The sequence below is a fragment of the Pituophis catenifer genome, unplaced genomic scaffold (assembly GCF_029215685.1).
Source record: "Pituophis catenifer annectens isolate HBS135680 unplaced genomic scaffold, rPitCat1.0.hap2 SCAF_8, whole genome shotgun sequence".
NCBI classification, from domain to species: Eukaryota; Metazoa; Chordata; class Lepidosauria; order Squamata; family Colubridae; genus Pituophis; species Pituophis catenifer.
This window is the reverse complement of record NW_027256888.1, coordinates 77,230,139-77,257,704: the sequence shown is the minus strand read 5'-3', so window position 1 is coordinate 77,257,704 and position 27,566 is coordinate 77,230,139. Positions and strand designations below refer to the sequence as shown.

The following is a 27,566-nucleotide window of genomic DNA, read 5'->3' as shown; positions in this document are numbered from 1 at the left end:
GCACTTACGACCCGACTCATTTGTTTGCTTTTAACACTAATCAGCTGTAGGGCGGCCCTTTGAAGCCCCGCGGCAAAAGTTTAAACAGTATTTTTCCTTCTAGTCATCAGCTGGGACTCAGGAGGCAGCAATAGATTGGGGGTGGGACCAAATAAAAGGTAAGAATAACGTGGGGGGAGTGGGAGGGCGGGGGGGGAGAACCGGTTCGGTGACGTCATATCGTCAACGCTACCGGCTCGGCCGAACCGGACCGAACCGGGAGGAACCCACCACTGGTGTGGTGTGAGTAGATGGTTTTCCATAAATTGCAGACACTTTTGCTTCTATGTTCACAAAACAACTTTAAACCTGATTAGTGAATTTTATTTTTTTAGATTTGTTTTTTTTATTCCACTGTTATTTTTTAAAAATAACTCGAGGCAGAGTTCATATTAGTGGTGGGATTCAAATTTTTGTACTACCGGTTCTGTGGGCGTGGCTTGGTGGGCATGGCAGGGGAAGGATACTGCAAAATCTCCATTCCCACCCCACTCCAGGGGAAGGATACTGCAGAATCCCCATTCCTTCCCCACTCCTGGGGGAACAATATTGCAAAATCTCCATTCCCATCCCACTCTGGGGCCAGCCAGAGGTGGTATTTGCTGGTTCTCCGAAGTAATCAAAATTTCCATTACCGGTTCTCCAGAACTTGTCAGAACCTGCTGGATTTCATCCAGTGGTGGGATTCAGCCAGTTCGCACCACTTCAGGGGGAACCGGTTGTTAATTTTCTGAGCAGTTTGGCAAACTGGTTGTTGGAAGAAATCATTAGGGCAGAGAACCGGTTGTTAAATTACTTGAATCCCACCAATGATTTCACCCCGGTACAACACTTACTGATAGTCATAGGGTACAAATAGGCAATCAAATCATATTAGGAAGATGTTGGATAACTATTTGTCTGAAGTGGTGTAGGGTTTCCTGCCTAAGCAGGGGGTTGGACTAGAAGACCTCCAAAGTCCCTTCCAACTCTGCTATTCTATCCTATTCTATCCTAATCTTATTTTTCTCAATATAAGTCTTCCTCCGAGACAGAGGAGCTGCATTTGAAGCTCACTCTGTATCAGAGTGAGTCAACGCGGTTTATTTTTTCTGTTTTCAAAACGTAGAGGCAAACTTAAAACAGAGCGAAAAAGGAGAGAACCAGGCAGGAGTTTGTGCCACCGAACAGTTCAGTTCCAAGCTGGGAGAAAGGCACTGGAGACAAAATGGAGGCTGGAGGCTGATTAGAAAGAGGGTCCATTTCTTGTGGAAACAGAACCCACCAAGCGCGTGTGATTATGGGCAGTTGACCACATGGAGTTGAGAGTGAGGGGTTTTTATACCTTTTCTTGTGTTTTGAACGTGAGCTTCCTGCTCCTGTGCAAGAACATGTATCCTATTGGCTGTTGTCGGACTCCCACGGTGCCATGTACAAATCCTAAGAGTTTGTCTGAGCTAGGTTTGGTTGAAGTTTGGGCTGATGCAATGAAAGGGCTTGTTGGGCAATTCCTATTGTGGCTGACGGCTAACCCTACCTTTGTTCAGACCTTGCTGCAGGGAATTTGCTTATGAATAGAGCTATCTGTCTCTTTATCTCTTAAGTGCTGACATCTGCTGTGGGCTTTTGAGGAAAGCGGGGGCTATTAAGTCTGCTTTCTGCCTCTAAATAAAACCATGTTTCTCCATTTCTCATCCAGGGAAATATAATATTCTGCCTTTTTAATATTTCCTAAAACATTTCATTCTCCTAGGAGAGGGGTGGGTGCTAACTTTCTACAGAATGAAAAGATCGAATAATTTGTAGTCCAGCCATTGTAAGAAATACAGCCATCACTAGCCATAGCAAATTGTTCATCTGCTTCCGTAGGAGGCAACCTACACTGTGGTTGTGAATGCTCTGTAATTGTGAATACTCTGTGTGGGCTCAAGTAGGGTACAAGCTTATCCACTTACAAGTAGTCCTTGATTTATGACCACAAATGGGATCAGAATATTCATAGCTAAGTAAGGTAGTTGTCCAAAGTTACGGTCTTTTTTTTGCCATGGTTGTTAAGCAAATCATGTCAGTTGTTAAGTGAATCACACGGCTGTTAAGCAAATCGGTCTTCCACCACTTTGTCGGAGCAGGTTGAGAAGGTCACAAATGGAAATCATGGGATTCCGGGATTCTGCAACCGTCATAAATACAGGTAGACCTTGCTTTACAACAATTCGCTTCGTGACCATTCGAAGTTACAACAGCACTGGAAAAAAATGATTGTTTTTCACACTTACGACCGTTTCAGCATCCCCACGGTCACAGGATCAAAATTCAGACGCTGGGCAAATAAGTCATATTTATGACGGTCGCAATGTCCTGGGGTCACATGATTCCCTTTTGCGACCTTCAGACAAGCAAAGACAATCGGGAAGCCAGATTCACTGAATAGCCATGTTACTAGCAGGAGGAGGAGGAGGAAGAGGAGGAGGAGAAGGAGGAGGAGGAGGAGGAGGAGAAAAAGAAGGAGAAGGAGGAGGAGGAGGAGAAGAAGAAGGAGGAAGAGGAGAAGGAGAAGGAGAAGGAGGAGGAGGAGAAAGAGAAGGAGAAGGAGGAGAAGGAGAAGGAGAAGAAGGAGGAAGAGGAGGAGGAGGAGGAGGAGGAGGAGGAGGAGGAGGAGGAGGAGGAGGAGGAGGAGAAGGAGGAGGAGGAGGAGAAAGAGAAGGAGAAGGAGGAGGAGGAGAAGAAGAAGGAGGAAGAGGAGAAGGAGGAGGAGGAGGAGGAGAAAGAGAAGGAGGAGGAGGAGGAGAAGGAGAAGAAGGAGGAGGAGGAGGAGGACGACGACGACAACTCTGGGGTCCTTGGTGCTCTCTGAGTTTAATTGTTTTCGTGCAGATGTTTTATTACCCAAACTAAGTATCATCAGTTATAGACAGGAGAGGGGTTTGCAGGAAGGAGGAGGAGGAGGAGGAAGAGGAGGAAGACTGTGAGGTCCTTGGTGCTCTCTGAGCTTGGTTGTTTTCTTGCAGATGTTTCATGACCCAAACTAGGTAACATCATCAGTGCTAGAAGGGAATGAAGTTTGCAGGGAGGAGGAGGAGGAGAAGGAGGAGGAGGTGGAGGAGAACTTGCTTCTAATCACTGCAATGATTTCACTTAACAACTGTGGCAAGAAAGATTGTAAAATGGTGCAAAACTCACTTAAGTCATTGAGTCCACCAGAACTGGCCAGCTTGTTTCATCAGCATAATTTCTAGGGATCACCAAAGGTGCATTTTGGTTGTCTGCCCCAGCCACTGTGCCTCTCTGCTCATTCCTCTCCCATGTCACAGAAGAGGGATCTTTTTTCTTTCAAATTTTCATTTTGTTTTTTTTCCATAGTTCCGACTTTGCACCGCATCGGGTCCAGGCAGTAGAAGTAGGCAAGGTCTTTGTTTCCTCCAGCGTTGTTCTGATTTCCCAGGTGGCCCTTGAAGATTAAAATTTAATCAGCCAAATTTATTTAATTTGTTTTATCTCTATTTTTAAATTTTGTATTTATATGTTTTATTTTATGGCTGTTCACCGCCCTGAGTCCTTCGGGAGTAGGGCGGTATACAAATTTAATAAAATGAAAAAATGAAATGAAATGAAAAAAAAAAATAACCTCTTGAGGGAATGTTTAGAATTTCAGGGTTTCTCCATTCTCGTGGTTTTAATAAATCAGGGAAGACAGCAGAACACTAACGGGGAGGAGTATCTCCTAAGTAGCTGGAGAGAAAAGAAAGAGGGAGAGGCTTTCATTTAAAATGCTCTTTTCCTCAGCGATTGTCAACATGCATTGAAGGGCCTTAAGTACCCAGAAGCCATCATTTAAAATGGATGTTCTCCATTTAAGCCAAGATTTATGCTCTCTCTCTCTCTTTCTCTAAAGGAGGAACTATCTAGAGTCGGAGCTAAAAGGATATAAATGAAGCTTTTGAGAGATCGGCAGGGTGATTGGGGAAGGTTTTTAAACTCCATTTCTATCAACTAAGCTGTCGGAAGAAGAAAGATCAATGTAATTTTTATAGGGCGCTGTTTAAAAAATAGACATATATTTGTTCAGTGCCTTTGATTCATCACAGACAGGATGAATGTTCAAAGGTTGTTGGTTTTTTTATTATAATTGAATCCTGTGCTTTTCTGGTCTACTTGTGATTAAAGTGATAATAGAATTTGTTATGACAAAAGGGTGGCTTATTCCTTACATCCTTGCTTAGTGCAACAAGCAAGTTTTCCTGCTCTTGCTCCTCCTCCTTTTTTCTTCTTCATCTTCCTCCTCCTCTTCCTCCTCTCTTCTTCTTCTTCCTCCTCCTCTTCCTTCTTCTTCTTCTTCTTCTTCTTCTTCTTCTTCTTCTTCTTCTTCTTCTTCTTCTTCTCCTCTTCCTCGTCTCTTCTTTTTCCTCCTCCTCTTCCTTCTTCTCCTCTCCTCTTTCTTCTTCTTCTTCTTCTTTTTCTTCTCCTCTTCGTCTCTTCTTCTTCCTCCTCCTCCTCCTCTTCCTCCTCTCCTTCTCTTTCTTCTTCTTCTTCTTCCTCTCCTTCTACTACTACTATTACTCCTCTTCTTCCTCTTCTTCTTTTCCTTCTCCTCCTCCTCCTCCCATTTCTTTCTTGCATTGCAAATACATCTACATGTCATCCCCAATAAAAATGTTACATACACAAATGACTTTGAGAAGAGACAAAGTCTGTTTGCCTATGACTGCTATCTCATCTCTTTTTTTGGATTATTCTTGTATAAAATGTAGTTCCTTGCTCACCATTTTTAACTGTGAAATGTGAATTGTAGAGGGAGGGAGGGAGGGAGGGAGGGAGGGAGGGAGGAAGGAAGGAAGGAAGGAAGGAAGGAAGGAAGGAAGGAAGGAAGGAAGGAAGGAAGGAGATAATGTGAGTGTCTTTCCACTTCAAATACAGGTAGTCCTCGATTTACAACCATAACTGAGCCAAAATTTGTGTTGCTAAGCAAGACGTTTGTAAAGTGAGTTTTGCTCTGTTTTAAGACTTTTCTTGCCACAGTTGTTAATCTGGCTTCCCCATTGACTTTGCTTGTCACAAGTCACAAAAGGGGATCACATGATCCCAGACACTGCAACTGTCATAAATACGAGTCAGCTGCCGAACATCTGAATGTTGATCACATAACCATGGGGGTGCTGCAATGGTCATAAGTGTGAAAAATGGTCATAAGTCCCTTTTTTCAGTGTAGTTTGAACGGTCATTAAACAAACTGCTGTAAGCCGAGGACTACCTGTAATCAACAAAATGTCAGGGTTCCAAGGAACACCCCCAACGAAAGAAGACTCCGAGGCTTGAAGTTCCTCAAAGTTCCATTTTATTAGAGATGTCATATTGGCACATCTGGGAAAACCCGAATCTGAAAGCTTCCAGGTTTTCCCCACCCAAAGGAAAGTCCAAGTCCCTGCCCAGCACCCACATGTCCATCACATGGTCCAATCAACGCACCGTCCCAACTGGAGATGCCTCCCAGTTCCAACCCTCCAGGTGCAGGTCAAGATGGCCTTGACTGTCCGAGAAAGGAATGTTATTATGACTACATATTCCAGCAAACTCCCTGATCAACTACGAGGTTTTAACTTTGGGGATTTTAATTTTCATATTGGTTTTAGGCGTTATTGTTGTTGTTTTATTTGTGTGAGCCGTCCCGAGTCCTTCGGGAGAAGGGCGGCATATAAATTCTAATAATAAATAAATAAATAATAAATATACCACCCTGGCTCCACACAATTCACCCCTCCCAGTTTCCCACAGTAGTAAATGTGGCAGGCCCAATGCAAAAGATGGCTTCCAGGCCTGACACAACCATTTTTGAGTTAGCGGAAATGTAAATGGGAATTCTGCCTACTCTCCAAAATTTTGATATGGCAAGGATCAGAATTATCATAAAGTCTCATCTAGGACAGGGTCCCCCATCTATGGTCCGTGTTTCGGCTCTAGGCTGCAGCATGTCAGAAACCAGGCCGCACAAATTAGCAAAGCTCCATCCGCGGGATGCAGGCAACACACAAAACCACACCCCTTCCGGTCCACGGAAAAACCCCTCTCCCCACGGAACCGGTCCCAGGTGCCCAAAAGGCTGGAGGCCGCTGATCTATCTGGATCTTAGATATTGTTTTCTTTCTCTTCAACATTGAAGCGATTATTAATCCAAGCGATTAATAATCCATTATTAATCTGAGGAGAATGTAATTAAGAAAATATTAGAATGCGCAGAAATGGATAGACTAACGCTTACTATTAAGGATAAAGAAGAAACTGAATATTTTTTGATATGGGATATATCTTATCAACGGCTAGACAATAGAAACAGATGTTAGAAAGGAGGAGATGTAAAAGGAGGAAATGCTAAAGTGGAGAGTTGTTAAAGAAGATGATGTTAAGTATTATTGTTATTATATTATCGTGGTTCAGTGGCTAAGATGCTGAGCTTGTCGATCAAAAGGTCGGCAGTTCAGCAGTTCGAATCCCTAGTGCCACGTAACGGGGTGAGTTCCCGTTACTTGTCCCAGCTTCTGCCAACCTAGCAGTTCGAAAGCACATTAAAAAAATGCAAGTAGAAAAATAGGGACCACCTTTGGTGGGAAGGTAACAGTGTTCCGTGCGCCTCTGGCGTTGAGTCATACCGGCCACATGACCACAGAGACGTCTTCGGACAGCGCTGGCTCTTCGGCTTTGTAACGGAGATGAGCACCGCCCCCTAGAGTCGGGAACGACCAGCACATATGTGCGAGGGGAACCTTTACCATTACCTATTATTATTACCTATTATTGTAAAATAACTGTACCCAAACTACACACTGTTTGATGAAAATCGAATGTTATATAAATAAAACAAATAAAACATTTTTTTTAATTAATCCACATTTCATCTTTTGTTTTGACAGGCAAGGATTACTTCAAAGAGAAGGTCTGCAACGAATACAACATATTTGGGGAAACGAATTTTCGCTCCATGTATGTATTTTGAAGCCGGATTATTTTTGGGGGTTCAGAATATCGGTTTATACTTTACTTACTGTGCATAGAAGCCAGGACCAACCCCGAAGGATGAGTTCTGGTACCTAGGCTTCCTTAGAAAGCATGAAGCAAAGTCTTAATCCCGATAAAACCTCTTTTATTAACACGGCTGTGAATTCCGTTCATTCACAGTCAGCAAGGCTTTGGCAAACAGCCTTTCAAAGGAATGTTTATCAACCCCCACCTTTTTTTAAAAAAAATAATTTTTATTGAGTATTTTACATTTTAAAACCAAACACACAATAGCAAAAGAAGTCAAGAGACAAAAACAAAAACACAAAAACACACGCACATCAGACGTTAAAATACAATACTAACAACAGATATATACAATTTTACAACTTTCTGCATCGACTTTTTTTTTTAAATATTTTTTTATTCATTTTTAAACATAAAACATAAAATACATCTTTTTAGAGCAAAATACATCTTTTTGTCTTTACTCTTAGCTTTTATCCTCCCGCTCCTTCTCTTTATTTTTAAATAGTCATGATTAACTGTTTTGTTAGCAGGATCATTATTTACATTTATATCCAGTATGTTAATGTCAAATTTCACTTTATATTCTTATTTCTTAATTTGAGTTCTGTTTTCCAACCATGTATAAAACCTATTCCATACTTTATAATAATCCAAGTCTTCTCTTTCTTTGATCTCCATCGTTAATTTATCCATTTCGGCGCATTCGAGGATTTTCTTTATTATTGTTTCTTCGATGGTATATTGGTCGACTTCCACATTTGCGCTAGAGTAATTCTGGCCACCGTTCGAATATGCAATATAATATAATAGAGACATTTTTCCATTTTTCTATCAATCATTCCGAGGAGGAACATCTCTGGTTTAAAATCTATCTTTTGGAGTGTAATCTCTTCCAACGACCCTTTAATTTTATACCAAAATTTCCTCACCTTAGGGCACATCAACCCCCACCTCATCTCACTTGGAACGCTGCCAGAGAACCAATTTCCAAAAGCAGAGCAAGGCCAAACTTGGCACCGAGTCTATTAGGGTCACGAACAGAACTTTCCAATCTTGAAACGAGATGAACTAATTGCTTCCTGCAAAAGCCCATATCCCGTTCGCTCCTCTTTTATGTCCTAAGGGAGGGGCCAATCATCTCCATCATTACTCCTGAGTTGACCCTGCTTTCTGAGTTGTTCTTGTCTTCTGGCAGCTCTGTGCATGCGCACACTGGGAACGGGCTCCATCTGTTCCTTTGCCTCACTGCTGTCTATTTCCCATCTGCCTCCAATACAGAGCCCTCGTCCGAGCTTTCCCCAGCTCCCAGGATTGGCCCATGTTCCTCCCCAGCCTCCTCACTGTCCGACTCTTCTACCAGCTCCACAGGCCACCAGTGGGCCACAACACATTCTTCTGTCGGGGTTGGTGGGGGGGGTGGCTTTCCACAAATCTATAGATGTTGTAAATTGTGTCTATGGATGGCTGATTTGTCAGAGGGCCAGGCTTCTTTGGCAAGCTCTATCCCTTTTTAATATGCATCTGCTCCGGAAGAAAAGCTCTCCATGGTGGCCCGGCTCTAGGTCCCCAACGGCGACAAACAGACCTTTCAAATCAGACACCGTCACTATTCTTTTAACTTGGCTTTTGCAGATCAATCGTCATAAACAGCAGGAAGTATTCTAATGCCACCTTTGAACAAATCATCAGTCTCGTCAACGACATGGTCGACTTGGCCAAAAAATGTTGCGCTGCAGGAGCTGATCCAGACTGCTATGAAAACGAGGTAAAGTTCAACATCCATGCAGGCAGTTCCAGTCACCGGAGGTGATTGGATAATAAGTAGCAATAGAAAAGAATATTTGGAATGGAATAGAAATAGAAATAGAAATAGAAATAATAGAAATAGAAATAGAAATAATAGAAATAGAATATATGGAATGGAATAGAAATAGAAATAGAAATAATAGAAATAGAAATAGAAATAATAGAAATAGAATATATGGAATGGAATAGAAATAGAAATAATAGAAATAATAGAAATAATAGAAATAATAGAAATAATAGAAATAGAATATATGGAATGAAAGGAAAGGAAAGGAAAGGAAAGGGAAGGGAAGGGAACGGAACGGAACGGAACGGAACGGAACAGAACGGAACGGAATAGAATAGCAGAGTTGGAAGGGACCGTGGAGGTCTTCTAGTCCAACCCCCTGCTTAGGCAGGAAACCCTACACCTCTTCAGACAAATGGATGTTCAATCTCTTCTTAAAAATTTCCAGTGTTGGAGCATTTACAACTTCTGGAGGCAAGTTGTTCCACTGATTAATTGTTCTAACCGTCAGGAAATTTCTCCTTAGTTCTAAGTTGCTTCTCTCCTTGATTAGTTTCCACCCATTGCTTCTTTTCCTACCCTCAGGTGCTTTGGAGAATAGCTTGACTCCCTCTTCTTTGTGGCAGCCCCTGAGATATTGGAAGACTGCTATCATGTCTCCCCTAGTCCTTCTCTTCACTAGACCAGCCATGCCCAGTTCCTGCAACTGTTCTTCATATGTTTTAGCCACCAGTCCCCTAATAATCTTTGTAGCTTTGTAGCAAATAGGTTGACAGCAATAAAGGAGCAGCTCTGATCAGCTCACAGTGTCGTTCTGGTCCCTTGTGCCTGACAAAAACCAATTGCTCAGAGCTAGCATGGAAGACAAGTTCTGCCTTCGGGCCAGTGTGGTGATCTGCCTTGAGATAGCTAGCAGGCTTCAGTGGAAAATGTGACAGGGAATTAAATGAAACGGTGCTGATAGAGAGTGTGGAATTGACCTCCTCTTCTTCCTCTCCAGAGAAAGTTGGGGGAATAAAGGAGAAAATTTGTAGCTCGGGGTTGAAATGAGGGATCCTTGGTACTCTCTGAGTTTGGTTGTTTTCTTGCAGATGCTTCATACATTTTTCAGTATTATTTAATTATTGTTATTATATTATTATTACTATTTCATGTGGTAACATGATCATAAAAGGGAATGGGGGAGGACGAGGAGGACGAGGAGGAGGAGGACAAGGACGAGGATGAGGACGACGACTATGAGGTCCCTGGTGCTCTCTGAGCTTGGCTGTTTTCATGCAGACATTTCATTACCCAACTAGGGTACCTAACTACCTAACATCAACAGTGTTGGAAGGGAATGGGGGTTTATGGGTGGAGAATGAGAAAGGGGGGAGGAGGACGAGGAGGACGAGGATGGGGACGAGAACTGTGGGGTCCTTGGTGCTCTCTGAGCTTGGCTGTTTTCATGCAGACATTTCATTACCCAACTAGGGTACCTAACTACCTAACATCAACAGTGCTGGAAGGGAATGGGGTTTATGGGTGGAGAATGAGAAAGGGAGGAGGAGGAGGAGGACCGGAGGACGAGGAGGACGAGGACGAGGACGAGGATTGTGGGGTCCTTGGTTCTCTCTGAGCTTGGCTGTTTTCATGCAGACATTTCATTACCCAACTAGGGTACCTAACTACCTAACATCAACAGTGCTGGAAGGGAATGGGGTTTATGGGTGGAGAATGAGAAAGGGAGGAGGAGGACGAAGACGAGGAGGATGAGGAGAAGGAGGACGAAGAGGAAAGGATGACTGTGGGGTCCTTGGTGCTCTCTGAGCTTGGTTGTTTTCTTGCAAATGTTTCGTTACTCAAATTAGATAATACGATTAATGCTAGATGGGAGTGGAGTTTGCTCTCTGTTCATATACATGCAAACTTCACTCCCTTCTACCACTGATGATGATACCTAGTTGAGCCATGAAACATCTGCAAGAGAACAACCAAGCTCAAAGAGCACCAAGGGTGCCTCAAAATTGGATGAGAGTAATAACACACATCCTTTTCTCTGCCCCTTCTCTTCTATCTTTTACTTTCCCACCAATCCTCACACACACCCTCCACCAAAGTCTACTGCTTTCTCCGAAAAATCCTGCCGCCCAGATGCTCCTTTCCCAAGACACCCAGGGATAGCTGGATGCTGCACTGAACAAGGTCTTGCTCGAAAGCTCTGCCTGGCAGCCTTGAAACACCCCTCTAAGGAGTTCCCAACCTACCTGGAGCCATCCAACGAGGAAATATGTGACGCCTTCAAGAAGGACCCTCGGGGATTTGAAGAGAGGTGAGATGCAGAAAGCGTCAACCATCTTCATTGTGTGGTGAATTTCTGCACATGTCCCAAAGGTGATTTTTCAAGAGGTAACTGGACTTCCTTTGTTTTTCCTTGAAGACATCTCACTTCTTATCCAGGAAGCTTCTTCGGTTCTGACGGAATGGTGGAGAATGGAAGGATTTACACTCCTTGCAGTCATCTGGTCCTTGGTACTCTTTCTGAGAGTCGTTGAGGCCACTTGGAGGTTTATCTATGTCCTTACGGTCAGCTGCCATTCTCCACCATTCAGTCAGAACTGAAGAAACTTCATGGATGAGAAGTGAAATGTCTTCAAGGAAAAACAAAGGAAGTTTCAGTTGTCTTTTGAAAAAGCACCTTCGGGACAAGCATGAACTAAATGACTGAGAATCTCTATAGACAAATTTCTGCACATGTTGCAAATTAGTTCCAGAACCAAGGAAGTTTTCCCATTTCTTCATGTAATCTGAAGGTGTGGCTTGATTATCCCCATTCGTACTGTGAGAAGAATGTATAAATGTATATAACTATGTTGGAAATACTGTTTAGAGAGTTATATGTTAACTAATCCAGGTCTCCCAAAAACAGCCTTCGACATCCTTTAAACTCATAGCAAACATAAAAAAAAAAATAACTAAATGCTTATTTCAGATTGTAAACACACACTGAAACAAACACACAACCTTCAATTAACACAATGTAAATATAATTATATCACTCACCGTTCAAATGAAAAGACTCAATCCATATCGCTTGATTTAATCAACCCTATCTCCAGGGTCAGCACGTACACACAGGGATGGGTTGCTAGGGATCCGCAGGGGTTCGGGAGAACCTCTAGCTAAGATTCTCTGCAGTTCAGAGAACCCCCAAATCCCATTCCTGGCTGGCCCCGCCCACCCCGCCCCTCCCAGCAGTCCCCATGAGGCCCGTTTTGGATTCAGGTAAGAGCAGGGCATACGTGAAGGCTCAGGGAGGGCGAAAAATGGGCCCATCAGAAGTTCGGAAATGTTTCCGGCCTCTAGAGGGCCTCCAGAGTCTGGGGAGGCCATTTTCGCCTTCCCGGAGGCTCAAGAAAAACCTCCCAAGCCTGGGAAGGGAAAAACGCCCCCCCATGGTGCAGGAGGCCAACTAGGCCACGCCCACCATGGCCACGCCCACTCAGCAACCGGCAGAGAACCCCTTGCTAAAATTTTTGAAGCCCACCCCTGCGTACACACCAGTGGTGGGTTTCAAAACTTTTTACTACCAGTTCTGTGGCTGTGGTTTGATGGGAGTGGCATGGGAAGGATACTGTAAAATCTCCATTCCCTCACCAATCCAGGGGAAGGTTACTGCAAAATCCCCATTTCCTCCCGATCAGCTGGGACTTGGGAGGCAGAGAATAAATGGGGCAGGGCCAGTCAGAATTTCTACTACCAGTTCTCCAAACTACTCAAAATTTCTGCTACTGGTTCTCCAGAACTGGTCAGAACCTGCTGAAACCCACCTCTAGTACACACATTCACACCTCTCACGTTTCACTCTAAAATCAGCACGTACACACTTGCACACCCAGGGCAAGCTTCCCTATAAACAGTGTCTCTGTACCCATTTTCTCTGCAGCTACCTCTAAAGGCAAAACTCTTTGCTTTTGGGAATAAATACTTCTCCTTTCATCACGGCTGCCAAGATTTCATTTGTTGGAAGAAAAATTTAGGTCCAGGTCCAAGCCGGGAATAAAATGGAGGCTGATTGGAAAGAAAGATTCTGGTTTTTGGTGAACGGAACCAACACACACACACACAGCATGCAGTTCTGGGACATCTGACCAAATGGAATTGAGAGTGGGTGGGTTTTATACCTTCTGGATTCCTAGGCGGTCATGTAGGGGTCATGTCTGGCTCTATAAGCAAAAGGGGAATTGCAAATTGTAGGTGTTTTTCTGAGCTAATCTTGTCCACATTTGGCTTGTTGCTTATCTGGAGTTTCGGTCTGATCCAGTCTTTCTGAATGGATCACCAAATCTGCATTTCTAAAAGTTGGCCTCCTCAGTTTCTGCTTGGGGCAGGGAGACTGAGGCTGGTTTCTGCCTCCCTTAAGGTATTTCCCCATTTCTCCTTTAGGGAAAATATTCTATCCTGCCTTTTTTTAATATCGCCCAAAATATTTCATCCTCTAGGAAGGTGGATGGATACTGACTTTCTACACATTTCTATTTATTCGAGGAAGCCAGATTCACTTTACAACCATGTTGCTAACAACCACTGCAGTAATTCACTGAATAACGGTGGCAAGAAAGATTGTAAAATGGAGCAAAACTCACTTAGTAAATAGTCCCCTTAGCAACAGAAATTTTGCACTCAATTGTGGTCGTAAGTCGAGGACTTGCCTGTATTTACTCAACTAGTCTTCCATGCTACGCCTCTATGTTCTTTTTTTCTCACCTGTCTTCTAGGTTTCTGGTCGAGTATTCCAGTGATTACAGCTACGCTCCTCTGCCAATCTTGCTGAACTCTACAAGAAATTATTTATCCACCGTGAGAACCTGCTGTGCCAACACACAAAATAACATCTGCTTCTTGAAAGAGGTTGGTGCATTCTTCCCACTGCTCTTATTAGCTGCCCAATAAACTGTAATCATCTCACCTCCATTCCAGCCTCCCGTTGCATTAGAAAGCCCATGATTAGATTTCCATCCCACCAAATGATTTATTTATGTACGCTCAAGTGATCATTTGCCCAAGAGCGTCAAGCTGATCAAAATTGACCCAAACAACAGAATATTTTTAAGGCAGAGCAAAGCAAAGGTTTAAATTTCCAAGCTATCTATCTCGATAGATAGATAGATAGATAGATAGATAGATAGATAGATAGATAGATAGATGGATGGATGGATGGATGGATGGATGGATGGATGGATGGATGGATGGATGGATGGATGGATGGATGGATGGATGGATGGATAGATTGGATGGATGGATGGATGGATGGATGGATGGATGGATGGATGGATTAGATGGATGGATGGATGGATAGATTAGATGGATGGATGGATGGATGGATGGATGGATGGATGGATGGATGGATAGATAGATAGATAGATAGATATAGATAGATAGATGATAGATAGATGATAGATAGATAGATAACTATAGACAGACAGACAGACAGATAGTAGATAAAGATATAGATGATAGAGAGTTAGATGATAGATAGATAGATAGATAGATAGATAGATAGATAGATATGATAAATAGATGATAGAGATAGATGATAGATAGATAGATAGATAGATAGATAGATAGATAGATAGATAGATAGATATGATAAATAGATGATAAAGATAGATGAAAGATAGATAGTAGATAAAGAGAGATATAGATAGATAGATGATAGATAGTAGATAAAGATAGAGATAGATAGATAGAGATAGATGATAGATAGATAGATAGATAGATAGATAGATAGATAGATAGGTAGATATAGATAGATAGATATAGATGATAAATAGATGATAGAGATAGATGATTGATAGATAGATAGATAGATAGAGATAGATAGATAGATATGATAAATAGATGATAAAGATAGATGAAAGATAGATAGTAGATAAAGAGAGATAGATAGATATAGATAGATAGATGATAGATAGTAGATAAAGATAGAGATAGATAGAGATAGATGATAGATAGATAGATAGATAGATAGATAGATAGATAGATAGATAGATAGATATAGACAGACAGAGAGATGATAGAGAGATAGATGATTGAGAGAGAGAGAGAGAGAGAGAGACAGACAGACATGGATGGATGGATGGATGGATGGATGGATGGATGGATGGATGGATGGGAATACGGATACAGGTATAGATATAGATGATAAAAGTTCAGCAGCATATTCGCCTCCCTCTTGGAAGGTTGAGAGTTCAATCCTAAATAGCGGCAGATGTTTCTCTCTCTCTCTCTCTCTGGGTGCAAAGAAAAAATATCTGCAGCAAACTCTATGTGGCATCAGGAAGGGCATCCAGCCAGTAAATGCTCAGCTTCATCCAGTCACCCCAACTCGATCCCAAATTAAGGAATTACCGGGCCATAAAAAGGGATGTTTTTTTTTTTTATTCTGTCCACTGAATGCATTATTTCCAAGGTTTTAGACAATGTTTTAAGAAAGTCTCCCAGATCTGCTAATGGTCACTCAGCTCTGTGCCTTCCATCAGCCGTCCCAGATCAAAATCCATGTCTGTTAAATGGAGTGAACATGTATTGTTGTCCTACCAGCTTAGATGATGCTCTGTTGATTTTGAGGGGAGCGATTGCCCATATAAAGTACCTGTGTGATCTCTACCCAACCATTTTCCATTCCTTTTCCTTTGCAGAGGTTACAACACAAGCCTGCCCAAGCCTTTACCCATCTATCAAACAAAGCCTGCGCACTCTATGCCTTGCTTGGGAAAAATAAAACCACAGTCAGGTAGAGTGGGGGAAAAAATCCTTTTGTCTCATGCACCTATGCCAGGTCAGGAGGATAATGTTTTCGCATTATCGCATGAAATTCACAACTGAGCCGTGGGAGATTCAGCTGGTTACCGTCTCTATACTGTATATACGCATCTTTCCATTTTGATTATGTGCCACCAAGGTGATATTGACTCTTAGTGACCCCATAGATACAGATTTTTTCTCCAGGAATCTTTCAATTTCTATACAATAGAGTATGGCATTGCACTGAAAACACCATTTTTTTTTCTTTCTTCTCTTTCACCTTCTCCTTTTTCTCTTTTGCCTTCTCCATCTCCTTTCTCCTTCTCCATCTCCTCTTTCTCCTTCTCTTTCTCCTTCTCCTTCTCCTCCTCCATTCCTCTGTCTCCTTCTCCTTTTTCTCCTTCTCCTCCATTCCTCTTTCTCTTTCTCCTTCTCTTTTTTCTCCTTCTCTTCCTCCTCCATCTCCTCTTTCTCCTTCTCCTTTTTCTCCTCCTCCTCCATTCCTCTTTCTCCTTCTCCTTTTTCTCCTTCTCTTCCTCCTCCATCTCCTCTTTCTCCTTCTCCTTTTTCTCCTTCTCCTTCTCCTCCATCTCTTCTTTCTCCTCCTCCATCTCTCTTCTTTCTCCTCCTCAACTCCTCTTTCTCCTCCTTATTCTCCTTCTCCTTCTCCTCCATATCCTCTTCTTTCTCCTCCTCCATTCCTCTTTCCCCTTCTCCTCTTTCTCCTTCTCCTCCTCCGTTCCTCTTTCCCCTTCTCCTTTTTCTCCTTTTCCTTTTCCTCCCTCTTCTCTTTCTCCTCTTCCTCCTTCTCCTCCTCCTTCCCCTCCTCCTCCATCTTCTCCATTTCCTCCATCCCCTCCATCTTTTCCATCTCTTCTATCTCCTCCACCTCAAAATAACAGAATAAGGGATTTGAAAGGGACCTTGGGGGGAGATGACTTCTAATCCAACCATGTGCACAAGTAGGAGATCCTGTATCATTCCGGATAAATGGCTTCTTAAAAATCTCCAGTGCTGGAGCACTCACAACTTCTCAAGGAAACCCGTTCCACTGATTATTTAAAGAGAAAAAAGAAAAGAAATGACACTCTACAGACCTACAATCCAATGTTTTGCTTGGAAACATGGTTACATGCCCCCCAAAAACAAGGTTAAATCGAGTTAGCAAGCAACCCTACGAAAGGGATCGCCAGGAGCAATCACATAGGAGAAGTGATGGCTTACCTTTTCCGGACCAAGTGTCCAAAGCACGTGTGCACGCCTACGAATGCGTGTGTGCCAGTGGTGAAATCTAAAATTTGTTACTACTGGTTCTGTGGGCATGGCTTGGGGAGGGTAATGTGACTGGGTGGGCATGGCCATTTTTTAAAAAAAAATTTTTACTGACGATCCCAGCTGAGTTGCCTGATCGGCAGAGGCTTTTTTTCTTTTAAATGCCTCTGACGATCAGGCAACTCAGCTTGGATCGTCAGAGGCTTTTAAAAGAAAAAAAAGCCTCTGCCGATCAGGCAACTCAGCTGGGATCATCAGAGGCTTTTAAAAGCATTTTTTCTACAACCTCTGAAAAGGTTGTAGAAAAAAATGCTTTTAAAAGCCTTTGACGATCCCAGCTGAGCCGCACGATCATCAGAGGCTTTTTTTTTTTTACTTTTAAAAGCATTTTTTCGGCCGAAGAGGTTGTAGAAAAAAATTTTAATAGTAAAAAAGCTTTTAATAGTAAAAAAAAAAGCGCCTCTGATGATTGTGCAGCTCAGCTGGGCATGGGGGGTAGGCAGGGATTTTTGCTACCGCTTCTCCGAACCACCCACCATCGCTACCGGATCGGGCGATCCGGTCTGAACCGGGAGCATTTCACCTCTGGTGTGTGCCCGCCCCAACCCCCAAAATGCAATGCATGTGTGGTCCCTGTCCATGTGCCTTAGTCCCCTGCGCATGCACCCTGGCCTCCACGCTTTTGCGTATGCCCCCGCAAGTGGCCAGCCCTATGTGCATGCACACATGCCCCCCCCCCCAAATATCCCTGTGCATGCGTGCATGGCCCCTTGCTCGTGCATGCACCCCAGCCCCCGGTCATGCATGCACCCCCCCCCCATACGCACCCCACTCCCTGCTCATGCACGGCAGAGACCCGAAGACCAGCTGGTTGGCAGGAGGCGCGTGTGCATGCACAGTGGACCTGAACTGGGACGATGGCTCGCGTGCCATCAGAGAGGGCGCTGCGTGCCACCTCTGGCATGCGTGCCATAGGTTCGCCATCACGGACATAGCTGAATGACTTTCTGAGTTAGAGGACAGACCAACTGGAACAATCATATTGGGGAAGGGAAAATTCCATTTTAGCAGATCAAATTGTCAGATAATGCTCAAAGGTCTGTCAGAATTCAAGAATTACTTGCTTTGCTTTTCTCAGTATTGACTTCCAATTCATCGCCTAGCAGCCTAAATATCATATCAATTCGACAGCCACAACACCAGTGAAGAGAATTACAAATAGCTACCACTACGCTCTACTGCAGAGATGTCCGACTTTGGCAACTTTAAGATCTATTGGACTTCAACTCCCAGAATTCCCCAGCCAGCCTTGGGGGAATTCTGAGAACTGAATTCTGGGAGTTGAAGTCCAACAGGTCTTAAGGTTGCCAACACCAGTGAAGAGAATTACAAATAGCTACCACTACGCTCTACTGCAGAGATGTCCGACTTTGGCAACTTTAAGATCCGTTGGACTTCAACTCCCAGAATTCCCCAGCCAGCCTTGGGGAATTCTGAGAACTGAATTCTGGGAGTTGAAGTCCAACAGGTCTTAAAATTGCCAAGGTTGTGACACCTCTATTCTACAGTATCAAAAATGCTTAGGAAAGCCAGACATTTTTAAGTGGCTAATTCAACTCTTGGTTGGCTAAATTCTCATTTTTTTTCTTCTTCTTCTCTTCCCTAATGCTCTCTAGCTACTTAATAAAATTCACCCAGCAGACTCCAAGCCTGTCCTTTGAGAATGCCAGAAACCTCGCTGGAGAAATATCTGAAATTCTTTCCAAGTGCTGCGATAGTTTGGAAGAAAATTGTTTCCAGAATGAGGTGAGTGAGCAGGAAAGGCAGGCAAATCCCCTTAAGTCTTATTTCTACAATTTGTACGACTAGAAATCAGTGGTGGGATTCAAATAATTTAACAACCGGTTCTCGTGGCCATGGTGGGCGTGGCCAGGGGGTGTGACAGGCAGCACTCAGCCTCCTGCACCCCCCTGGGAGCAAAAACGGGCTGCGGGAGGGGGGGGGTCTATCGCCACCCGTGCCCCATTTTGGGCCCAGGAGGCCTCCCTGAAGCCTCCTGGGAGCAAAAACGGGCCTGGGGGGCACCCTGTTTTGGTCATAGGAGGCCTCCCTGCACTTACCTCAGAACCAAAATGGGACACATGGGGACTTCTGGAAGGGGTGGGGCAGGTAGGGGCGGGGCTAGCCAGCAATTTAACTACCGGTTAGCCTGAACTGGCCCGAACCGGCTGAATCCCACCCCTGGACTAGATGATCCAGCTTTTGCTGGACTTGACTTCCAGCAGGGCAGCGATGTTGTGGCCCGTCAGCGGCCTGTGCAGATTGTAGCTGATTCCGACAACGAGGAGGCTAGTGTGGTGCTGCGTCAGCAGTCTGTGCTGCTGGCACTCAAGTCGGACAGTGACGAGGCTGGAGAAGATGTGGTGCCAGAGGCGGGGATTCAGCCAGGGCCTTCAGAAGCTCCAGAAGCTCCTTTAAGTGAAGAGGAGGAAGAGGAGGAGCCTCTTCTCAATGCACGGGTGCGCAGAGCTGCCAAAAGGCAGGTGTGGCTCCTCAGGAGGCGGTCTCCTCAAGAGTAAGGCTTGGGGCTGATTGGCCACTCCCTTAGCCTATTTAAGGAGGAACGCTGACTGAAGCAATTTATAGGGAACAACTTTAGTTCACTCTCCTTCACGTCTGCAAAATTGCTTCTGGGCTTTCTGCCAACTCTAGTAAGACTGTGATTCCCTTATCTGAGAATTCCGGCAGGCTGTTAAGACAGTTCATTAACAGCCTTTGAATGATAAAGACTAAGTTATTTTGAGTAAAATAAGCTTTGTATAGAGTTTTTGTGTGCTACGTTCTTTGGGGTCCGTAGCTGGGGAAGAACAAGTGATGAAGAGGAGGAATAATTATGGGGGCAGGAGAATTCACTAACCATATCTTGTCAGATCTTCTCTAAGTTCTAACTTACAATGATCAAGGCCTGGTCATCCTGTGCGATTCTCTTGCTATGCCCTAAGCTATCGACAGTCCTCGACATACGACCATGACTCAGCCCAAAGTTTCTATACCTAAGGGATGATACAGTTGTTAAGTGAGTTTTGCCCCATTTTATAACCTTGTTGCCAGAGTTGTTAAGTGAACCACTGCAGTTGTTAAGCTAGAAACACGGCTGTTAAGTGAATCTGGCTTCCCCCTTCACTTTGCTTGTCAGAAGGTCACAAAACGGGATCACATGACCCCCATCATAAATACATGCCAGTTGCCAAGCATCTGAATCAGTGGTGAAATCCAAATCTTTTTAACTACCGGGTCTCTGGGCATGGCTTGGTGGGTGTGGCAAGGGAAGGATACTGCAAAATCTCCATTCCCACCCCACTCCCGGGGGAAAGATATTGCAAAATCCCCATTCCCACCCTACTCTGGGCCAGCCAGAGGTGGTATTTGCCAGTTCTCCAAACTACTCAAAATTTCTGCTACCGGTTCTCCAGAACCTGTCAGAACCTGCTGGATTTCACCCCTGATCTGAATGTTGATCACACGAGATCATGAAGATGCTGCAATCGTGTACATGGTTTTACATAAGTTTTTATGTGGTTGTACATAACGTCCATAGAGATTCTCAGTCATCCAGGTCATGATTGTCCCAAAGGTGCTTTTTTTCAGGAGGCAACTGGACTTTCTGGTCAGAAATACTGAGGCACTTCCAGGTGCTGGGGAAGCCAATTTGGGGTTCCTTTCAGGTCCCCAGCAGGAGCTGGAGCGAAGGACAGGAGCTCAACCCTGCCCTACAGCAGCTCTCGGGTTTCAAACATGGGCTTCTTAAACCTCCTGCCCAGCGTTCCAACCATTTGAGCCACCGTGCTCCTTTGCTATTGATATCAGAGTATAGGTAGTCCTCGACTTATGACTACAACTGACCCCAATATTTTTGCTGTTAAGTGAGACACTTGTTAAGCTGAGTTTTGCCCCGTTTTACGACCTTTCTTTTCCCAGTTGTTAAGTGAATCACTGTTGTTGTTAAATTAGTAACAACATTGTTTCTGGTTTTTCTTTGAAGATGTTTCACTTCTCATCCAAGAAGCTTCTTCTGCTCTGACAGGATAGTGGGGAATGGAAGGATTTATATTCCTTGCAGTCAGCTGGTCATTTGCATCCTTTTAGAGGGTGATCACTTCAAATGCAAATGACCAGCTGTCTGCGAGGAATATAAATCAGATACAGATTAACAGAGTTGGAAGGGACCTTATAGATCATCTAGTCCAACCCCCCACTCAAACAGGAGACCCTACACCTGTGATGGCGAACCTATAGCATGCATGCCACAGGTGGCACACAGAGCCATATCGTTGGGCACATGAGCTCAGCTCTGGCACACATGCATCCATCAGCCAGCTGATTTTCGGGCCTTCTGGGCCCACTGGCAGTCGGCAAACAGGCCATTTCCGGCCTTTGGAGGGGCTCCAGGGAGGGTGGGGAAGGCCATTTTCGCCCTCCCCAGGTTCCTAGAAAGGCTCTGGAGCCTGGGGAGGGTGAAAAATGGGCCTACGGGCCTGTCATGCCATCACATGCCAAAAGCAAGGGAAGCGCGGGGGGGTGTCACACACACATGCGCGGGGGCGGGGCACATAGAATTATGGGTGTGGGCACGCACACACGCAATCCCCCTGTGCTCCCCCCACATTTGGCACACGATGGCAAAAAGGTTAGCCATCACTGCCCTACACTATTTCTGACGAATGGCAGTCCAATCTTTTCTTGAAAGTCTCAAGTGATGAAGCTCCCACAACTTCCAAAGGCAACTTCTGTTCCATTGGTTGATTATTCTCACTGTCTTTGCATTCTCCACTATCCTGTCAGAGCTGAAGAAGCTTCTTGGATGAGAAGCAAAATGTCTTCAAAAGGAAAAACAAGGAAGTCCAGTTGCCTTCTGAAAAACCACATCATGGTTTTACATAAGTGTAAAAAAAAAAACGGTCATAAGTCATGTCAGAGTTTGTTGCAGCACACACAATCAGACAATTCAGCAGGATTCAAAACTTCTTTATATATATATAACACATAAGGCAACTATGCAATACCCATTGTGGTTTTTCCAACGTGGTAAAGAGGAGAAATAGCGTGTACGAACGCAGCACAAAATGGAAGCACAAAATGGAGGAAGCAAAATGGAGGAGGGAGAAGCTAGTGCTCTCAAGCTTATATACAGAACAGTTAAGCCACGCCCAGGCTCCAAACTGTCTCTTATGGCCCCATACAACAAATACTATGTTTCAGTTACCAAACAGTCCCCCATTGGCTGACCTGTTGCTATGCCTATTCCAGTTCATGAATATACTGACAAGTCTCTTTTTCAATGCTGTTATACTGTCAGTCACTTTAAAAAAATGGCTATAAGTCAAGGACTACCTGAATTGGGATCTTCTCACTTCCCAGCAGAAATTTTGGGCTCTATTGTGATCGTAACTCAAGGGCAACCTGTATTTTTATTTTTAAAAAAAAATCAAAAGGAGAAGGTTGACGTCCTTTCCAAGGAAGCCATGAACTCTTCGGTCAAATGCTATCAGTCCTGTTGTGTGTATTGTATTGCAAAGGCAATGCCCTCCTGTCTTCCAGCTCAAACTTCACATCGCCCACATCTGCAATACTGCCTGTGGCGGGAATGAAAGACTCAGAACCTGTTGCAGTTCTAAAGATGACGTGGGAAAATACTTGTGCATTTACTCGCTCCCGTGGGATAAGCATTCCCAGGTCCCTCAGGCTCCCAGTTCGGTTGACAAAGGTGCCTGCGGAGAAGATGGCGAACTAGACATATTTCGGTAAGAGGATTTGGAGCCATTTTTCTCCTTCTCTAGGGGCAGGATTTGCATGCAGTGCTTTCCAACCGTTTCATAGGGATTTGAGAAAGAAGGTCACTCGCTCTAGAACCCAGAAATGTCTTTATTTTTATAGACTCATACCCTGCCTTCCCTTCAGGAGCTCAGGAGAACATACATAGTTCCCCTTCTTCACTTCTTTCCCCAACATCAGTGGTGGGATTCATCCGGTTCGGGCCAGTTCGTGTGAAACGGTAGTTAAATTGCTGGCTGTCCCCACCCCTTCCAGGAGTCCCTGCGTGCCCCATTTTGGCTCCTGGGTAAATGCAGGGAGACCTACTAGGCCCAAAATGGGACATGGGGGTGCGGTGCGACAACCCCCCCCCCCCGTGGCCTGTTTTTGCTCCCAGGAGGCTGCAGGGAGACCTACTAGATCCAAAACGGGGGGCAGGGGTGCAGCGTTCCCCCTCCGCACCCTGTTTTCACTCCCTGGGAGGTGCAGGAGGCCGAGTGCTGTCTGTCACACCCCCTGGCCATGCCCACCATGGCCACGCCCACCCAGCCAGTCATTAGGGCAGAGAACCAGTTATTAAATTATTTGATTTCCACCACTGCCCAACATCAATTGTGTGAAGTATGTTGGGATGAAGGAGAGTACCTGGGCTAAGGTCACTCAGGCCGGGATTGAGACCAAACTGGGTGGGAATTTGCAGAGAAACCCTTGAGTAGCAAGGGTGTGCACATGAAAGCGATTGAGAGCAGTTGTGAACAAACACAGCCAACACACAGATACACTGAGTTGTGTTTACTTTTAGGAAATAGTAATAAGGCACAGTCCAATAAACAGTCCAGGTCATACACAGATAAAGCAGTAGATAGTAAAACAATATACCAGGGATATTCCAATAACAAAGTCTTCTTACCAGTTGTCGTAGTCATACACAATAAACAGTTGCAAACAGTAGCAAACACAGCAAAAAGCAATAATGATCAGCAGCGAGCAATAATGGTCAGCAAAGAGAGAAACAAACCATGTTTCAAGCTCCCTCTTAAGGACATTGGCTACAGGGCTAACCAATCAGGACACAGTATGATGCAATACAGCAATACAGTCTTAAAGCTATATTGAGGGTTTATATATTGCCAACTCAACAAGTTAGGTCATTTCCTAACACGGGGTCTCTAAGCTCATCACTACATCTCTTTGATCTAAGGCAACGTTATCCAGAGGGATCAATATTTGTCAGTATTCCCAACGATCCAAAGGCCAATAGTTTTGATAAGGTGAATCCAGAGGAATGAAATCCAGAGAAAGCAAGACAGTCTGTGATCCAAACATCTATGGCAGGGGTGTCCAACTCAATTTCATTGAGGGCCGCATCAGGGCTGGACCGTGGTTGACCTCGGGGGGCTGGGTGGGCGTGGCCATCTGGGTGGGTGTGGCCAACTGGGAATCTGGGAAGCCAGATTCACTTAGCAACCGTGTTACTAAGTGATTCACTGGACAACTGTGGCAAGAAAGGTTGAAAAAGGGGACTAATTTCACTTAACCACCGTCTCACTTAGCAACATAAACTTTGGGCTCAGAGATAGCCATCAGTTGAGGACTACCTGTATTAGAATCGTACGCCGTCCATCTCTCCTAAAGAGGTTGTGTTATTGTTGATGTTGTAGAGCTCAGGGCCGCAATGGACACAAAAGTTCCACTTTTCTGCCATACTTTTCTTTTTTTTTCCTTTTGCAGTAATATTTATGACGTGGCCCGGTTATACACCCGTGCTCCAGAGGCTCTTCTCATTACCTTATATTCTGCCAGCCAAACTGCCACGAGTGATTGCTGTGGCCTACCAGACCCCAAAGCATGTTTCGCGGAGAAGGTAACAATTCAGAATCTCCTGAGATGAAGTCAGGCACAAAAGATCAGGTCCCTGTGTGAAGAAGGTCCAAATAAACTGATTTATCGCTAAACAGCCTGTCCACAGGAATCTTCTCAACTATTGGTCAGCACCTGCTTGGAGTTAAATAAAGGTCAAAGGAATTCAGAGGAGATTGGACTTAGTTTTCTTATGACTGTGTAGGGATTCTAGGCCAGTAATGGCTAACCTTTTTGCCATCACGTGCCAGGAGAGGGGGGGGGGCGGGGGGAGGGTCGCGCGCACGTGCCCACACGCATGTGTGTGCAACCCCCTCCCCCCCTCCCCCCCCTCCCGCTCCTGCCACATGACGGCCTGGTAGGCCCGTTTTTCTTTCTTACCTGGTTCCAAATCCTCTCTGTGTATCTGGGAATGGCGAAAACAGCCTTTCCCACTCCCTTGGAGGCCCTACGGAGGCTGAAAGGGCCCATTTCCCCACTCCCAGTGGGACAGGAAGTGACATTTTTTGCTGTCCCCAGCCTCCAGAACCTCTCTAGGAGTCTCTAGGAGCCTCTCTAGGAGTCTCTAGGAGCCTCTCTAGGAGTCTCTGGAGGCTGGGGACAGGAAAAAAGTCACTTCCTGTCCCACCAGGAGTGGGGAAATGGGCCCTTTCAGCCTCCGTAGAGCCTCCAAGGGAGTGGGAAAGGCTGTTTTCGCCGTTCCCAGATACACAGAGAGGATCTGGAGCCAGGTAAGAAAGAAAAACGGGCCTTCCCCACCCACCCCCCAGGCCCTCCAGAGGCAGGAAACAGCCTGTTTCCCTACTTCTGGTGGGCCCAGAAGGCCCAAAAATCAACTGGCCAGCGCGCGCATGCACCCCAGAACTGAGCTGGCATGCCCACTAATATGGCTTCGCGTGTCACCTGTGGCACGTGTGCCATAGGTTCGCCATCATGGTTCTAGGCTGATCCCTCTTTTAACTCCACCCTCTGGTTCTGCCACTGGTTCTCCTACTGATATAGATGTAGATGTAGAGACAGAGAGGGAGGGAAAGAATAGAGCTAGACAGAAAGAGAGATAGAAATAGAGACAGAGGTGAAATTCAGCTGGTTCTATCCGGGTTGGGTAAACCGGTAGCGGCAGCTGTGGGAGGTTCCACCCACCGCGCCTTTTGAAAGCATTTTTTTTACAACCTCTTCGCCAAAGAGGTTGTAGATAGGGTTGCCAGGTCTGCTTCCAAAAAATAGCAGACAAGCGGGGTGAGGGGGTGGGGGGGGTTAAATAGTAAAAAAATTAAAAAAAATTACAATTAAATTATATATTTTCTTACAAACATTTTAAAACGTATTAAAATAATCACTTCAAAACTTTACTTAAAATTCAAAACATCAAATATATTATAATAATATGTAAAATATTAAATTACGTTTTACTTTGCTGTCGTGTGCATTTTTTATTTGACTGCGCAGCTTTGATCAATTCTTTGTGTTGAAGGAATAATTCTTTAATTTCAGTACAACGTTGAGAAATATTAAAAAAATATAGAAAGTTCACTTCGAACTGATGTATAAGCAGTCGGTTACATTCGTCAGTCCACAAATTTCCCATGACGCTGAAAATTCGTTCAACGTTTGCATTTGATACCGGAATTGATGCACAATACTGGAACAGTTTCAGTAAACTCGGAGCTGGCTCTTTCATTCTAACTTATGAAAAAAAAGACAAAACGCGATTCTCCTATCCTTATTCTCTTAGACTGTACAGCTTTAGATTACGTACCATTTCATCATAAAGCTTTTGAATAAAAAAAATGTCCACTATTTTGTGCAAAAAAAAATAGTGAACATAATGTGGAAAAAGCGGACTGTCCACTCAAATAGTGGACACCTGGCAACTCTAGTTGTAGAAAAAACTTTTAACTTTTTTTTAACTTTTAAAAGTTAAAAAAAAAATTGGCCACGCCCACCCAGTCACATTAACCCCCCCCCAAGCCACGCCCACAGAACCAGTAGTAACAAATTTTAGATTTCATCACTGGTAGGGGTTCACTTAACAATTGTGGCAAGGAAAGTCATAAAATGGGGGGGGGGACTTGCTTAACCACCGTCTCGCTTAGCAACAGAAATGTTGGGCTGAATTGTGGCCGTAAGTCGAGGACCACCTGTATTGGGGGCACTTTGCTGGAATACCTTACAATGTGGTAATATTCTTCCTTAATGCAACGATACTTTTTTCTGAATTCTAGGACTTGAAAACAATAGCCCCACTGCACGCTTTGATTGAAAAAGGAAATGAGATTTGTGGGGAATATTCCGATCACACGTATGTGGAATTCCTCAAGAGGTAAAGTTTTAACCATATTTGCATGGAAATTTATATTCTATCACACTTTAGAGCAGACTCAAACTCAACTAATTTTTAAATATCTTTTAGTATTTTATACATTCAATTTTAAAATTGGTTTTAAATAGTTTGGGGTTTTAAATTTGTCGGGGCCAAAATTATTTAATTTGATTTTATTCTACTTTTAAATTTTGTATGGATGGGTTTTATTGTTTGGCTGTGCACCGCCCTGAGTCCTTCGGGAGTAGGGCGGTATAGAAATAAAATAAAATAAAATAAAATAATAAATAAATAAATAAATAAATAAATAAATAAATAAATAAATAAATAAATAAATAAATAAATAAGGCCCACTGGCCGGATCCAGCCCACAAGATGCTTAGATCTGGTGTGGGGCCGCCCTGGAAACAGCGAAGGACCGGCCCGCAGTGCCTCTGCTAGTGAAAATGGAACTCGGGGTGGGGGGGCGCACGAGGCCCTCCTGGGCTCCATTTTTGGCCGCAACGGCCTCCTGCAGTCCCCTGCCAGCAAAAACAGAGGGCTCCATTTTCGCTGGCAGTGGGCTACCAAAAGAAACTAAAAACAAAGCAAAAGGAGAAATATTTCCCCTTTTGCATTTGAGCATGCCAAGAAGGGACGGGAAAGGAGAAAGGGAAAGAGGAAGGC

General features: G+C 44.2%; 1 protein-coding gene across 1 annotated transcript in view; it reads left to right on the top strand.

The window, feature by feature from the left end:
• Positions 1–27,566, top strand: part of GC (GC vitamin D binding protein) — a 51,959-nt gene that overhangs the window by 18,936 nt on the left and 5,457 nt on the right. The window contains exons 2-10 of the mRNA XM_070949109.1: positions 6,921–6,990; positions 8,668–8,800; positions 10,948–11,159; positions 13,606–13,738; positions 15,529–15,623; positions 18,583–18,712; positions 22,505–22,707; positions 24,449–24,581; positions 26,803–26,900. Coding sequence (XP_070805210.1) covers positions 6,921–6,990; positions 8,668–8,800; positions 10,948–11,159; positions 13,606–13,738; positions 15,529–15,623; positions 18,583–18,712; positions 22,505–22,707; positions 24,449–24,581; positions 26,803–26,900 — 1,207 coding nt within the window. The remainder of the gene's footprint in view (positions 1–6,920; positions 6,991–8,667; positions 8,801–10,947; positions 11,160–13,605; positions 13,739–15,528; positions 15,624–18,582; positions 18,713–22,504; positions 22,708–24,448; positions 24,582–26,802; positions 26,901–27,566) is intronic.